The 15,024-nt window shown below is 35.9% G+C and overlaps 1 protein-coding gene across 1 annotated transcript; it reads left to right on the top strand.

Annotated features, from left to right (window-relative positions):
• Positions 1–1,036: 1,036 nt before the first annotated feature.
• On the top strand, positions 1,037–15,008 carry ugdh (UDP-glucose 6-dehydrogenase). The gene is made up of 12 exons (XM_037763962.1): positions 1,037–1,275; positions 8,646–8,807; positions 9,260–9,361; positions 9,505–9,705; positions 9,786–9,983; positions 10,740–10,887; positions 11,689–11,783; positions 11,875–12,005; positions 12,255–12,394; positions 13,947–14,038; positions 14,141–14,251; positions 14,366–15,008. Exons 2-12 carry the CDS (start codon positions 8,646–8,648, stop codon positions 14,474–14,476), a joined length of 1,491 nt encoding a protein of 496 aa, XP_037619890.1. The 5' UTR covers positions 1,037–1,275; the 3' UTR covers positions 14,477–15,008.
• The last annotated feature ends 16 nt before the right edge of the window (positions 15,009–15,024 follow it).

Raw genomic sequence — 15,024 nt, 5'->3', positions numbered from 1 at the left:
GAATGAACAGCCAATGACCTGTTTTAGCGCATTTCGACAGAATTACGACGAAATTGCAACAGAATTGTGTTGCTAGGCAACAGTTTGGGTCCATGTGTACTTCCTTTTAGCTGATGACATTCACATACACTGCAACCAGGAATAAACTGGGACACATTTAGAATATTTACGTTTAAATCTGTGTAAAGGGTCTAAATATTGTATAATTGTGACATCACAAATGGACAGAAATCCTGACAGCTTGTTTCAAATGCAGAGTTTCTGAATATGAGCTGTGTGTATTTCCCTAGTGTCATCAATAAACAGGGCGGAACGGATGCAGATGTCAGAGCCAGAATCGGCAAGGCAAGGGCTTCATTCATACAACTAAAGAACATCTGGAGCTCCAAAGAAATCAGCCGGCGGACAAAGCTCAGACTCTTCAACTCCAACATTAAACCAATACTCCTCTATGGTTCAGAGACGTGGAGGACAACAAAGACCACAACAACAAAAGTACAAACATTCATAAACAACTGCCTGAGGCGTATCTTAAACATCCACTGGCCGGATACCATCAGTAACAATGATCTTTGGCAAAGAACAGGTCAAAAACCTGTTGAAGAAGAGATCAGGAGAAGGAGATGGGGATGGATTGGCCATACACTCCGGAAACCCGGTACCAGCATCACCAGGCAGGCCCTTAGATGGAACCCACAAGGCAAAAGAAGGAGAGGCCGGCCCAAGAACACCTGGCGCAGGGACCTTGACATGGACATCACACAGAGCGGGCTGACATGGAAACAATTGGAGAGGAAAGCCCAGGCGGACTGTGGTCAACGGCCTATGCTCCACAAAGGAGCGAAAGGCTTTGAATGATGAATGAATGTATTTCCCTGTGGAATGAGCGTTTCAATACTTTCACAGTATTTATATAGCACTTAAGCCTCCTTTATAAAAGAAAAAACATGAAAATCTCACTTTTTTATAATATGGGACCTTTAATGGGGTCAGAACATAATATGATATATGTTCGGTGCTTTTACTCTGAAAATCCCCGACCGGAAAGATCCCCCGGGCAGCTCGGTGTCATGGAGATCTGGGAGGTAACGTTACTCTTACAGAAGTATAACTACATTTAGGTGAAGGTGGTGCAGGAAAAGTTGGGAGAGAAACCTTGATGGTGTGAGTGTCTTCGTCGAGCTCCAGTTTACATTTTCAGTTAAAGACACTTATCGTTTTGTAAGCGGTCACCGTCTCCCGGAACCAACGGCTGTTTAACGGACACATTTAACGGTAAGAGAGCAGCTAACCGTTAAACGTAATCTGCGCATTCTTCAAGTTGTCGAGTTGGCAGCAGAGGTAATGTTGCTAGCTAGCTGGCTGGTTCAACGCCCATTCATTTAGTTTATCGTGTTTATTTCGCTCACTAAACTAGCAGTAGTTATGTCCCTGTTCGTGTGTAATGTGTTACCTTACAACCACTGACACTTTGCTCTGCAGCAGCACAGCTAACAGTGAAGTAGCCGAGAGGTAACTGATAAGAGGTCAGTGTCTGTTAGACGTGGCTGAGCTGAGCTGAGCTGAGCTGCTATGAAAGGCTCTTTATTCCTCCAGCAGGCTGTAACGGTGCGACTGGGACTGTAGCTCTGATGAGCTGCTGAGATGGGAAGACTTTAGATGGTTTATAAACGAGGATTTAAGTGTTAGAAAAGAAATCAATCTGAAGTTTTCTTGCTCGTCGTAGTTAATCAGACATTTTTTAAAGATGAGACACTTGTGAAATATAAGGACAGATTAATGGAAATGCACTGTTAAGTGTAAAATATAGCTGCAACTAATGATTATTTTCATTATCAATAAATCTGCCAGTTTTCACAATAAAAAAAAATCTTTAAATTGCTTTTGATCCACCAACAACTCAAAACCTAAATATGTTAAATTAACTGTCACAAAGAAGACATAAGAAGAAGAAAATCCTCATAATTGATATGCTGGAATAACTAAATGTTTGGCTTTTTTGCTTAAAAAATGAATCAAAATAGTTGCCAATTATTTTCTAGTCAGTTGACTAAAATCAGAATTTTTTTAAAGATGAGACACTTTTTAGCACAGTGAAATATAAGGACAGATGAATGGAAATGCACTGTGTTAAGTGTAATATATAGCTGCAACTAATGATTATTTTCATTATCAATTCATCTGGTGTGACCCACCAACAACTCAAAACCTAAATATGTTACACACACAGAAGAAGAAAATCCTCATAATTGACTTAAGATTTCTGATGGAGATTTGCTCGTCAGACATTTTTAAAGATGAGACACTTTTTAGCACAGTGAAATATAAGGACAGATAAATGGAAATGCACTGTGTTAAGTGTAAAATATAGCTGCAACTAATGATTATTTTCATTATCATTTAATCTGCCAGTTTTCACAATAAAAAAATCCTTTCTTCAAATTGCTTTTGACCCACCAACAACTCAAAACCTAAATATTTTAAGTTAACTGTCACACAGAAGACACAAGAAGAAGAAAATCCTCATAATTGACATGCTGGAATAACTAAATGTTTGTCTTTTTTGGTTGAAAAATGAATCAAAATAGTTGCCAATTATTTTCCTGTTAGCTGACTATATGATTAATTGACCAATAACTAAGAAGGTGTTTTTGGTAAACCATGATGGATTGATTTGAGCAGGAAAAAAAAAGAAAGTCTGAAAAATGTCCCCGAAAAAAGTCTGAAAAAATGATTTTGTAAAAATGCTGGAAAAAAAAGACACTGAAAAAAGTCCGAAAAAAAGTTTGAAAAATGCTGGAAAAAAAGACTCTGAAAAACGTCGGGAAAAAAAGTCTGAAAAAAGTTTGGAAAATGTTGGGAAAAAAAGACTGAAAAAAGTTGGAAAAAAAGGTCTGAAAAAAAGTTTGAAAAATGATGGAAAAAAAGACTGAAAAAAGTTGGAAAAAATGTCTGAAAAATAGACTCTGAAAGTCTGAAAAAAAAAGTTGGAAAAATGTTGGAATAAAAGTATGAAATATGTCCGAAAAAAAAGTTTGAAAAATGCTGAAAAAAAGATTCTGAAAAAGTCGGAAAAAATGTCCATTAAAAAAAAAAAAAAAAGTTTGAAAAAAAAGTCTGAAAAAAAAAGTTTGAAAAATGCTGGAAAAAAGACTCTGAAAAACGTTGGAAAAAGTCTGAAAAAATGTCCATTAAAAAAAAAAAAAGTTTGAAAAAAAAGTCTGAAAAAAAAGTTGGAAAAATGCTGAAAAAAAGATTCTGAAAAACGTTGGAAAAAGTCTGAAAAAATGTCCATTAAAAAAAAAAAAAAAAAGTTTGAAAAAAACTCAAAAAAAAGTTGGAAAAATGCTGGAAAAAAGACTGAAAAAAAAAGTTTGAAAAATGCTGAAAAAAAGGTTCTGAAAAACGTTGGAAAAAGTCTGAAAAAATGTCCACTAAAAAAAAAAAAAAAAAAAAAGTTGGAAAAATGCTGTAAAAAAAGACTGAAAAAATGTCTGGAAAAAAAGTCTGAAAAAATGTCCATTTAAAAAAAAGTCTGAAAAAAACACTCTGAAAAAAGTTTGAAAAATGTTGGAAAAAAAAGACTGAAAAAAGTTTGAGAAATGATGGAAAAAAAGACTCTGAAAAAAGTTGGAAAAAAGTCTGAAAAAAAAGTTGGAAAAATGCTAGAAAAATTGACTCTGAAAGACTGAAAAAAAAAGTTGGAAAAATGCTGAAAAAAAGATTCTGAAAAACGTTGGAAAAAGTCTGAAAAAATGTCCACTAAAAAAAAAAAAAAAAAAAAGTTGGAAAAATGCTGTAAAAAAAGACTGAAAAAATGTCTGGAAAAAAAGTCTGAAAAAATGTCCATTTAAAAAAAAGTCTGAAAAAAACACTCTGAAAAAAGTTTGAAAAATGTTGGAAAAAAAAGACTGAAAAAAGTTTGAGAAATGATGGAAAAAAAGACTCTGAAAAAAGTTGGAAAAAAGTCTGAAAAAAAAGTTTGAAAAATGCTAGAAAAATTGACTCTGAAAGACTGAAAAAAAAAGTTTGAAAAATGTTGGAAAAAAAGTATGAAATATGTCCGAAAAAAAAGTCTGAAAAAAAAAAGTTTTAAAAATGCTGGAAAAAAGACTCTGAAAAAAAAAGTTTGAAAAATGCTGAAAAAAAGATTCTGAAAAAAGTTGGAAAAAAAGTCTGAAAAAATGTCCATTAAAAAAAAAAAGTTTGAAAAATGCTGAAAAAAAGATTCTGAAAAATGTCTGGAAAAAAAGTCTGAAAAAATGTCCATTTAAAAAAAAAAAAAAAAAGTCTGAAAAAAACACTCTGAAAAAAGTTTGAAAAATGTTGGAAAAAAAGACTGAAAAAAGTTTGAAAAAAAGTCTGAAAAAAAAGTTTGAAAAATGCTGGAAAAAAGACTCTGAAAAACGTTGGAAAAAGTCTGAAAAAATGTCCATTAAAAAAAAAAAAAAGTTTGAAAAAAAAGTCTGAAAAAAAAAGTTTGAAAAATGCTGGAAAAAAGATTCTGAAAAACGTTGGAAAAAGTCTGAAAAAATGTCCATTTAAAAAAAAAAAAAAATTTTTAAAAAAAAAGTTTGAAAAATGCTGGAAAAAAAGACTCTGAAAAACGTTGGAAAAAGTCTGAAAAAATGTCCGTTTGAAAAAAAAGTCTGAAAAAAAAAGTTTGAAAAATGCTGGAAAAAAGATTCTGAAAAACGTTGGAAAAAGTCTGAAAAAATGTCCATTTAAAAAAAAAAAAAAAAAAAGTTTGAAAAAAAAAGTTTGAAAAATGCTGGAAAAAAAGACTGAAAAAAGTTGGAAAAAAGTCTGAAAAAAAATTTGGAAAAATGCTGAAAAAAAGATTCTGAAAAACGTTGGAAAAAGTCTGAAAAAATGTCCATTAAAAAAAAAAAAAGTTTGAAAAATGCTGGAAAAAAAGACTGAAAAAATTTGGAAAAAAAGTCTGAAAAAATGTCCATTTAAAAAAAAAAAAAAAAAAAAAAAGTCTGAAAAAAACACTCTGAAAAAAGTTTGAAAAAAAGTCTGAAAAAAAGTTTGAAAAATGATGGAAAAAAAGACTCTGAAAAAAGTCTGGAAAAAAAAGTTGGAAAAAAGCTGGAAAAAAAGACTGAAAAAAGAATCTGAAAAAATGTCTGGAAAAAAAGTCTGAAAAAATGTCCATTAAAAAAAAAAAAAACACTCTGAAAAAAGTTTGAAAAATGTTGGAAAAAAAGACTGAAAAAAGTTTGAAAAAAAAGTCTGAAAAAAAAGTTTGAAAAATGCTGGAAAAAAGACTCTGAAAAACATTGGAAAAAGTCTGAAAAAATGTCCATTAAAAAAAAAAAAGTTTGAAAAAAAAGTCTGAAAAAAAAGTTGGAAAAATGCTGAAAAAAAGATTCTGAAAAACGTTGGAAAAAGTCTGAAAAAATGTCCATTAAAAAAAAAAAAAAAGTTTGAAAAAAACACTCAAAAAAAAGTTGGAAAAATGCTGGAAAAAAGACTCTGAAAAAAAAAGTTTGAAAAATGCTGAAAAAAAGATTCTGAAAAACGTTGGAAAAAGTCTGAAAAAATGTCCACTAAAAAAAAAAAAAAAAAAAGTTGGAAAAATGCTGTAAAAAAAGACTGAAAAAATGTCTGGAAAAAAAGTCTGAAAAAATGTCCATTTAAAAAAAAGTCTGAAAAAAACACTCTGAAAAAAACACTCTGAAAAAAGTTTGAAAAATGTTGGAAAAAAAAGACTGAAAAAAGTTTGAAAAATGATGGAAAAAAAGACTCTGAAAAAAGTTGGAAAAAAGTCTGAAAAAAAAGTTGGAAAAATGCTAAAAAAATTGACTCTGAAAGTCTGAAAAAAAAAGTTTGAAAAATGTTGGAATAAAAGTATGAAATATATCCGAAAAAAAAGTCTGAAAAAAAAAAGTTTGAAAAATGCTGGAAAAAAGACTCTGAAAAAAAAAGTTTGAAAAATGATGAAAAAAAGATTCTGAAAAAAGTTGGAAAAAAAGTCTGAAAAAATGTCCATTAAAAAAAAAAAGTTTGAAAAGAAAGTCTGAAAAAAAAGTTGGAAAAATGCTGGAAAAAAAGACTGAAAAAGGTTTGAAAAAATGTCTGGAAAAAAAAGTTGGAAAAATGCTAGAAAAAAAGACTCTGAAAGTCTGAAAAAAAAGTTTGAAAAATGTTGGAATAAAAGTTTGTAATATGTCTGAAAAAAAGTTTGAAAAATGTTGGAATAAAAGTTTGTAATATGTCCGAAAAAAAAGTCTGAAAAAAAAAGTTTGAAAAATGCTGGAAAAAAACACTCGGTAAAACGTTGGAAAAAAGTCAGAAAAAAGTCCATTAAAAAAAAAAAAAAAAGTTTGGAAAATGTTGGGAAACAATGTCTGAAAAAGGTAAAAAAAAAAAGTCTGTAAAATGTCCCCCAAAAAAGTTTGGAAAATGCTGGAAAAAAAGTCTGGAAAAAAAAGTTTGAAAAATGTTGGAATAAAAAGTCTGAAAATTGACTGAAAAAAGTCTGACGAAAAACCCAAACAACACTAATACATTATGAAAAATGCTGGAAAAAGAGACTCTGAAAAAAGTTGTGAAAAAAAAGTCTAAACAAAGTCTGAAAAAGGTAAAAAAAAAAAAAAAAATGTAAAAGAAATTTATGCTAAATTTTGGCGAGGAAAATCCTGGCATGACCTTTTTCAAAAGGGTCCCTTGACCTCTGACCTCAAGATATGTGAAAAATGTGAAAATGTGTTCTATGGGTACCCAGGAGTCTCCCCTTTACAGACATGCCCACTCTATGATAATCACATGCAGTTTTTTGAATGCAGTATAAATGTGTTATTTTCGCCTATTCTAAAATGGTGTATTTGAATATTTCTGCATACTGGGGTCTCTAAACAGTCTTGGAATTACATAAATTGGCTGAGAGACTCTTCAATGAGCCCATCTGTATTCGTGTGTAATGATGTTAGTCCCCATAGTAGCCATTTCACATAGTGATTTTTTTTATTCAGATTTTATACATATGTGGTGTGTCTTTATACTATAACAGTTTTCCTAAAATTAGGTTGGAAAAAATCTCCCTATATTGAATTGTTACTCCTGTATCATGATACATATCATGTCGCCAGATTCTTGCCCATACACAGCCCAATAACATATGTGTGTGGGTATACAGTATATGTCGGCTGATAAGTATCAAGATATGTCAATACGGAAAGAAATAGAAGTCGATTTTTAAACTGAAAAATTTCCCACTCAGTATCTTGGTTGCATGCATTTAAAAATTACTATCGGCCAATATATCATGATTCAATATTTTTAAACTCTCAAATATTGATATCAGTACTGGCCTCAGAAACCCCTTATTTATCATTATGCACAACATTTACGTAGAAGCAGTCGTTGGCAATGAAAATCTTAAGTGTAAGGCTCCCACCAGCAACGCTAATTAAAGGGAATCACCACCTAAATTAGGAATCCCAATATGTTATTTCCATGGCCCAGTAAAGTTCAACATTTATGAACATGAGCTCCTCTCTCTCAAAGCCAAAAACCAGCAAAGTAAGTCTCAAACTTGTGATGACATAGGGTATAAAGTCTGGAGCTGCTCCATAGACAATAAATAGGAGACTGATTTTATGGACCCACAGAATGTTTTTTTTTGTTTTTTTAATACCAAAATGAGCTTTATTCTATTGTAGCGATCTCAGTTATGAAACAGAAAATGTTTCCATACACTCAGATAATTCTCCTGGGTGCTCTCAGTATCATCTATAACATCTCTCCCCATTCATTGTCTATGGAGCAGGTCCACACTTCATACCCTATGACATCACAAATTTGAGTTTTAGCACTCTAGTTTTGGGATTTGGGAGAGAGTTGTTCATGTATACTAATATTTTTTGACTGTCTTAGACCATAGGGGTGGCATGTATGAAGTTTGAAAATTGGCGTAGTTCTCCTTTAGATATGTATAAAAAAGAAGACGCAAGTAAAAACAAAATGAGATAAAGCATAAAATAGTGCAAGTTAAAATAAGGGATAGAATATAACATACATAAAATAAAGTAATATAAATTAGACAGTAATTGCAAATGAATAAACTGAATGTAAACTAGGGCTGTGTATTGGCAAGGATCTGGCGATACTATACGTATCATGATACAAGGGTTACAATTCAATATATTGCGATACTGTAACTAAAGGCAATATATTGCCATTTTTAAATCTAATTTTAGGAAAACTGTCATAGTATAAAGAACAAACCACTATATGCGTAAAATCTGAGTAATACAAGTTTACTTTTTTATGCAATTAGAACAGAGGGATCTGCATTTTCATTAATCACAGTCCCTGTAACATCCAACATCATAGCACTACTTTGAGAGGGCACATACACTGAGAGGGAGCATCTCTTTGCAGATGAAATAAAGTATTGACTGAGTTAATCTTTGCATGTAAACTATTAATTAAAATATCAATACCATGTTTTTGAGAATTGATTCAGTATCACAAAACAAATTATTTCGATATTACAATTTTTTGATAAAGGTGTAAACCGATGTAAAACAGTAAATAAAAGGTAAAAGTGACATTCAGAAAGTTATTTAAGACCTGTGGAGTTTACCTATTCTCTCATGCTTCATGTTTTTTTTCTGTGTTCTCTCCTCTTTCAGATGTTTCAGATAAAGAGGATCTGTTGCATTGGTGCCGGGTACGTAGGAGGCCCGACATGTAGTGTGATCGCCCACATGTGTCCAGAGATCACCGTGACCGTTGTGGATGTCAATGAGACCCGCATCAAAGCCTGGAATTCGGACACTCTGCCCATATATGAGGTATTACATTAATGTAGTTATTCAAAGAATTTTTATATCATTAACAGGAATAATACAACTTTAACAAAGACTGGGTCATATTTCATTAGTGCCTTTTCCCCTACATTCTTATCTCACTTTTGAGAGCCATATATCTCAAATGAGTTGCCGGTTTCATTAAACTTCATGACAATGTTGAAAAAGTAGATGCAGCTAGGCAACTGCTCCGGCCAATGTTTTTGTACAATATTGCTCCATCGTGGGACAAATGAAACATAAATTAGTTCCAGACCACTCAGTGGTGCAACTTCTCTACGTCAGCCACAACCACAAGGTATTACATCATCATGACTAGCGTAAAGGGCAGTCAATGACCAGTCATTGAGAACTCGTATTACATTTGTAACTGTTTGTGCCATGTTTGTCCTACACATTCACTGACACACCCTCACTGTCACTTCCTCCCACTTCAGCCGGGTCTGAAAGAGGTAGTTGAATCATGCAGAGGGAGAAATTTGTTCTTCTCAACAGACATCGATCCAGCCATCAGGGACGCAGACCTCGTCTTTATCTCTGTGAGTAACAGTTGCAGTTGTAACAGTATCAGTTCCTCCCTCACACTCATACTGACACACAGTTTGACCAGCTAAAGAAATAAATCTGACATTTATGACACATTAGTGAATTCATTGGACTGAATTCTTCCCCCCCCCCAAAGGTGAACACCCCAACCAAGACCTATGGGATGGGGAAGGGTCGTGCAGCTGACCTCAAGTTCATTGAGGCATGTGCTCGGCGGATTGTGGAGGTGTCTGATGGCTACAAGATAGTCACAGAGAAGAGCACCGTCCCGGTTCGAGCTGCTGAGAGCATTAGACGGATATTTGATGCCAACACCAAGCCCAGCCTCAACCTACATGTGAGTGTGTTATTGTACTGTATAAGAATGAAACTCTGATATCTGTTGTTCTGCGAGTTTCTAAAGTTGTTGTGCTATAGGTGCTGTCCAACCCAGAGTTCCTGGCAGAAGGAACAGCAGTGAAGGATCTGAAGGAGCCGGACCGCGTCCTGATTGGTGGAGACGAAACAGCCGAAGGTCAAAGGGCAATTAAAGCTCTGTGTGCCGTCTATGAGCACTGGGTCCCCAAAGAACGCATCATCACCACCAACACATGGTCATCCGAGCTGTCCAAACTGGTGAGTGTAGGGCGGCAACTAACGATTATTAGGGCCCGAGCTCAAAAGCGCGTGAAGCGCGACAATGAGACACACCCAAACTCTGACGCTCTCGTCGATTAGATAGCTCACCCAGTAACGTTGTTGTTTTTCGCTCTTAACTTTGTCACCAGTAGCTGCAGTTTTGACTTCATGAATGTAATGGGGGACCAAATAACATACTGATATGCTTTTAGTCATGATTACAGGTGATGACAGGCACCAGAAGCTAATAAAAAAAGTGCAGTGCATTTCTTTTACCTGTAGTCTCTATTTTTCTTCAGATGACATTAATTGCATAACTAATGATGTTTTGAGAAGAAATAAGTTCACATATTGCTAAGATGATTGTTTCTTACAGTAGTTTATTCTTGGGTCCTTCATTTAAGAACCCCAGTCTGTAGTCCTTGTATGTTAAACAAATCGGTAGGATGAGGGTTAAAAAATCAGATTTTTCAGACTCCCAAATATTGATAACCATATTGGCCTCAAAAACTGTCGGGCTTTAGTCCATAACCCAAATGTCAAAGAAAAATATCAAACTCAAATTTGAGATGCTTGAACCAGCATGTAAGGTAATTGGTACTTTTGATTGAAGAATGACTAAAACAATCTGTTGATTAAGTTTCTCTTGACTAATTGATCACTAATTGTTTCCTTTGTGTTTCTTTGAGTGTCCTATACTATGTTGTAGTTGTAAATACAATCTCTAAAAAAAAATTGTGTGTGCTTGTATAGGCAGCCAATGCATTCCTGGCGCAGCGGATCAGCAGCATCAACAGTATCAGCGCTCTCTGTGAGGCCACCGGGGCCGATGTGGAGGAGGTCGCCAAGGCCATTGGTATGGACCAGAGAATAGGCAGCAAGTTTCTCAAAGCCAGCATAGGTAAGAAAAACATCCAAAAGATGTAAAGTTTCATTCATGTACACGCAGATTAAAGGTACCATATGTAACTTTTTACATGTATGAATCGATTTGTATTGCCAATGTGTGAACGGATTGTAACGCAACTTAAAAACGGAGACTTTCCCGACTGTGGACCAATTTCTATGTAAAGGACTTGGGACGTTTTTTTCTGGGAAAATCCAAAGGATGTGACGTTTAAGCGCGCTCCCGAGAGCCTTGCCTCTCTTCAGCCCCACTATAGTGTCAATAGTGTGTAGCTAATGTAGCAAAATACTGTCTTGAGTGGATAACGATAGCTAATTCATCCAGAATCCCAGGGTTGATCTGGCTGGTAAACTGGCTAGCTTGCCGTTTGCTAATTACTTTATCAGCTAACGTGATCCATGATACTAACTTATGAACTATGACAAACAGTGTTGATTTTAGCCAACAATAAATGATGTAACGGAACAAAGCAAAGGTGTATAACTAACGATTGCTTTCTACTAGCCAAGAGCTAGTAGAATGGATCTAGCATTGGTTGCTTCGTTAAAGAAATAACAGAGCGTAGAACACCAAATTCCAGTATTCAACAAAGCCGTGTAATAAATGATTGTAATGTAATGCTGCCCTACTGTTTTGTCCGATGCCCAGGATGCTTACTCATGCCTACGGAGTGCGAGCAACGGGAGTTCACTTAATGGCCACCGGTGTCATTAATAACAAGGATTTGCTAAAAGTCCCACATAGCACCTTTAAGTGTTTCCTTCCATCTCATTGTTTCTCTGACACTCTGGTCAGGTTTTGGTGGAAGCTGTTTCCAGAAGGACGTCCTGAATTTGGTGTACCTGTGCGAAGCCCTCAACCTTCCTGAGGTCGCCTCCTACTGGCAACAGGTGAGAACTACACCACATAGCATCTCTTTGTCTGAAGGTCTCTGCTCGCTGTATTCACCTTATTCTCAATCTGTGTTTGTGATGTTCTCAGGTGATCGACATGAACGAGTATCAAAGGCGGCGATTTGCATGCAGGATTATTGACTGCCTCTTCAACACTGTTACTGGTAAAAAGATCGCTCTGCTGGGCTTCTCCTTCAAAAAAGATACTGGTGACACAAGGTTAGTCTCATTTCATGTTGTTTGTTTTTCTCATTCCCTTCTCACATTCTTGTGGACATTTGTCACCTCCCAGTTCTTTGTTTTTCTTTTATATTTCTTTCCAACAACTTTTTTTATGTTGATCATTAACTCGGGATTGTTTGTATGATCACACTGGACTCCACACTATCACTTGCAAACATAATGTGGTGAACTATGGCCCTGACCAGAGTTGACACTAGGGTGTGTGTGTTTGTGTTGCAACTGCAGGGAGTCGTCCAGTATCTACATCTCTAAGTATCTGATGGATGAGGGAGCCAAGTTGTTCATCTACGACCCCAAAGTTCTTAAGGAACAAATCATTCATGACCTCTCCCAGCCCAACATCTCAGAGGACAACCCAGGAAGAGGTGTGTGCTCTTCTCAAGGTTCAAATACAGCTCTGGAAAGCTTGCAAAATCTCCATGTTTTCATTAGTGAATAATCACCTGAAAATAAGAATCATTGTGTTTTCGTTAGCTTAGAATGAGCCCTTCATATCTACCTAGGGAGCTGGTCCTCTTCACGGAGTCCACCTTGTTGCTCCGCCATGTTTCTACAGTAGCCCAGAACCCCAAACCAAACACTGTTAACTTCTCCTGCTTGGGAGTCAATAACGTTACTCGCTGCCATCGCCACCGTTCTCTCTCGCTTCACCACTCACTTACCATGTACAAAAACACACTGTACACTCTCTTACAACAACTGGCTCTAGAGTGGACCATTCGCGTTTTCGCAATCAGCAACCTCAACGCTAGATACTGCCAAAATCCACACACTGCCCTGTTAAGATAAGATAGAACTTTATTTATCCAGAGGGAAATTGTTGCAGTACAAAGTAGGAAAGTGTGCAAATAATCCAAAATGTACACAATGCCAAAAATATAACAGTTTTTATTTAGCGTCAAATCATAACAGAACTTCTCTCAAAACGCTTGTAAGGATCATTCTTGGTGGTGTTGCATATAGTTATTTATGTACAATATCAGATCTGGTTTTCTTTGCCTTCATGGTAGTACATTTTATATCTCTGGTTTCAATATTTTTGAACATTTTATAGACCAAACGATTGAGAAAAAAACAGGCAGATTAATCACTAATAAAAGTAAATTCGTAGCAGCCTTAAGGCCAAAACACACCTGCGCCAAGAGCCGCCCCTATTATTTTTTATGTACACCCCCCACACCGGCAGCAGCTAAGCGCGTTCCAGCGCTCATTGATGCGCCGCCCTGCGACGCTTCACATTACTGTCCCATTCCAGCCTCACCGCCCCTGAAAAAACGTATATTTTTTTTTACTTGCTCCCTGCTTCTTACATCCCGGCTCCTGTAGCTGCCCTTCTTCTCTGCTCTCGTGGCAGCTTGACTTTTAATCTCCTCACTCACTTCTTGCTGTCGCCGTCTCTCGCGTGTCGATGAATGAATGAGGAGAAACTAGTTGTTGAGGTCGAGAAATATTCTGAACTATACAACCCGCAATGGCTATAAAGATATTGCCTGGCGAGCCATAGCTCTGGAGATCGGCTCTTAAGGTGAGAAATCAAGTTTAAGTAGTTGGTGTCCACACATGATTTAAAGCTAATGCAGTTACTCCGATCTTTTATTTTAGTAAAAGTAGTAATAACAGAGTGTAAAAATACTCTAGACGTGCTGCACCGCGACACTTCCTATTGGTGCTGGGGGGGGGGGCACTTGACGAGTGCCATATGTGTTTTCAGCTTTAGAAGTTATTCATATTGTACGTTATGTTCTTTGGTTGTTATTCAGTGATTCATTGGTCCCTCATTTTAAGAACAAAATTGAAAATGATTGAATGTTGAATGTTTTTAAAGATAAAAACGTTCAGTCATTTGTTCTTTTTTTTAATGCTTTGCTGTAGTGATCACTAGACTCTTCACTGACGAGACTTGTTTTTTCTTCTTAGTGTCGGAGCTGGTGACTGTGACCACAGACCCTTATGAGGCCTGCACGAGCGCACATGCATTGGTCATCTGCACTGAGTGGGACATGTTTAAGGTCACAATCAAACATTGTTTTTTTCCTACCATCTTATAAATTTCTTCAACTTGGGGGGAAAGAAAACCTTAAAGTCCTCACACCTCTCTAATTCCACCATAGGAGCTGGACTATGAGAAGATTTACAAGAAGATGCTGAAGCCGGCCTTCATATTCGATGGTCGCAGAGTGCTGGACCACCTCCATGCTAGCCTCCACAACATTGGCTTCCAGGTGAGCAGACAGAAAACACACCATACTGTAACGGATCTCAAACAAAATCAAAATGAAAGTTGGTGAACTGACTGATGTTGAGCTTCTATCATTTTGCTGCTTTTCTGTCGGCAGATCGAAACCATCGGTAAGAAAGTGACCGCAACACGAATCCCCTACACCCCGGCAGCGGTTTGTCCTCGCATCACTGCCAGTGAACCTCCCACCAAGAAAGCCAAAGTCTAAAACTCACTTCACCTCCACACACACGACATGCAACACATTCCTCTCTCAACCTTTTTATTGCTGGTGAAACATTTCATTCAGGTCCAACCCCCGTCTGTTGTCGGTACACGCCTAATGATCAAAAAGGCCAGAACAGCGTGACTAACTGCTGCCTTGCAGTCGGCCTGAGAGGACGAACTTGAGCCTTCAGTCCAAAATTGAGTGAATGTGATCCATGAATGTGTTCCATGAATGTGTTCCGAGTCTTTGGAAGAAGTTTAGTGATAAACCGTCACTTTTTATACAATTAGCATTTATCAACCAAACATTTTAGATGCAGTCATCTATCGCACCGTCTATTTCAAATGAACACTATTAGTGAGTATACTTTCCTACAGTATTTACTATATAATCAAGTATTGTTGCTAAATGGCAAAATAGTTTTATACAATTTTTTTTAAATATTTTTTATAAATCATGTTAATCAATATCTGTCCTCTGTATCAGTGACTTTTTACTAAAAACGGCAATACAATAAAATGTGATGTATGTCCTTAATTTGTGCCTGA

This window comes from Sebastes umbrosus, chromosome 3 (genome assembly GCF_015220745.1).
Source record: "Sebastes umbrosus isolate fSebUmb1 chromosome 3, fSebUmb1.pri, whole genome shotgun sequence".
Lineage (NCBI taxonomy): Eukaryota > Metazoa > Chordata > Actinopteri > Perciformes > Sebastidae > Sebastes > Sebastes umbrosus.
This window is presented reverse-complemented; position numbering and strand designations above follow the sequence as displayed.

Coding starts and splice junctions, on each gene's coding strand:
- ugdh (XM_037763962.1), top strand. CDS start 8,646: ATGTTTCAGATAAAGAGGATCTGTTGCATTGGTGCCGGGTACGTAGGA. Junction 9,706..9,785: donor AGCCCAGCCTCAACCTACAT/GTGAGTGTGTTA, acceptor GTTGTGCTATAG/GTGCTGTCCAACCCAGAGTT. Junction 12,006..12,254: donor AAAGATACTGGTGACACAAG/GTTAGTCTCATT, acceptor TTGCAACTGCAG/GGAGTCGTCCAGTATCTACA.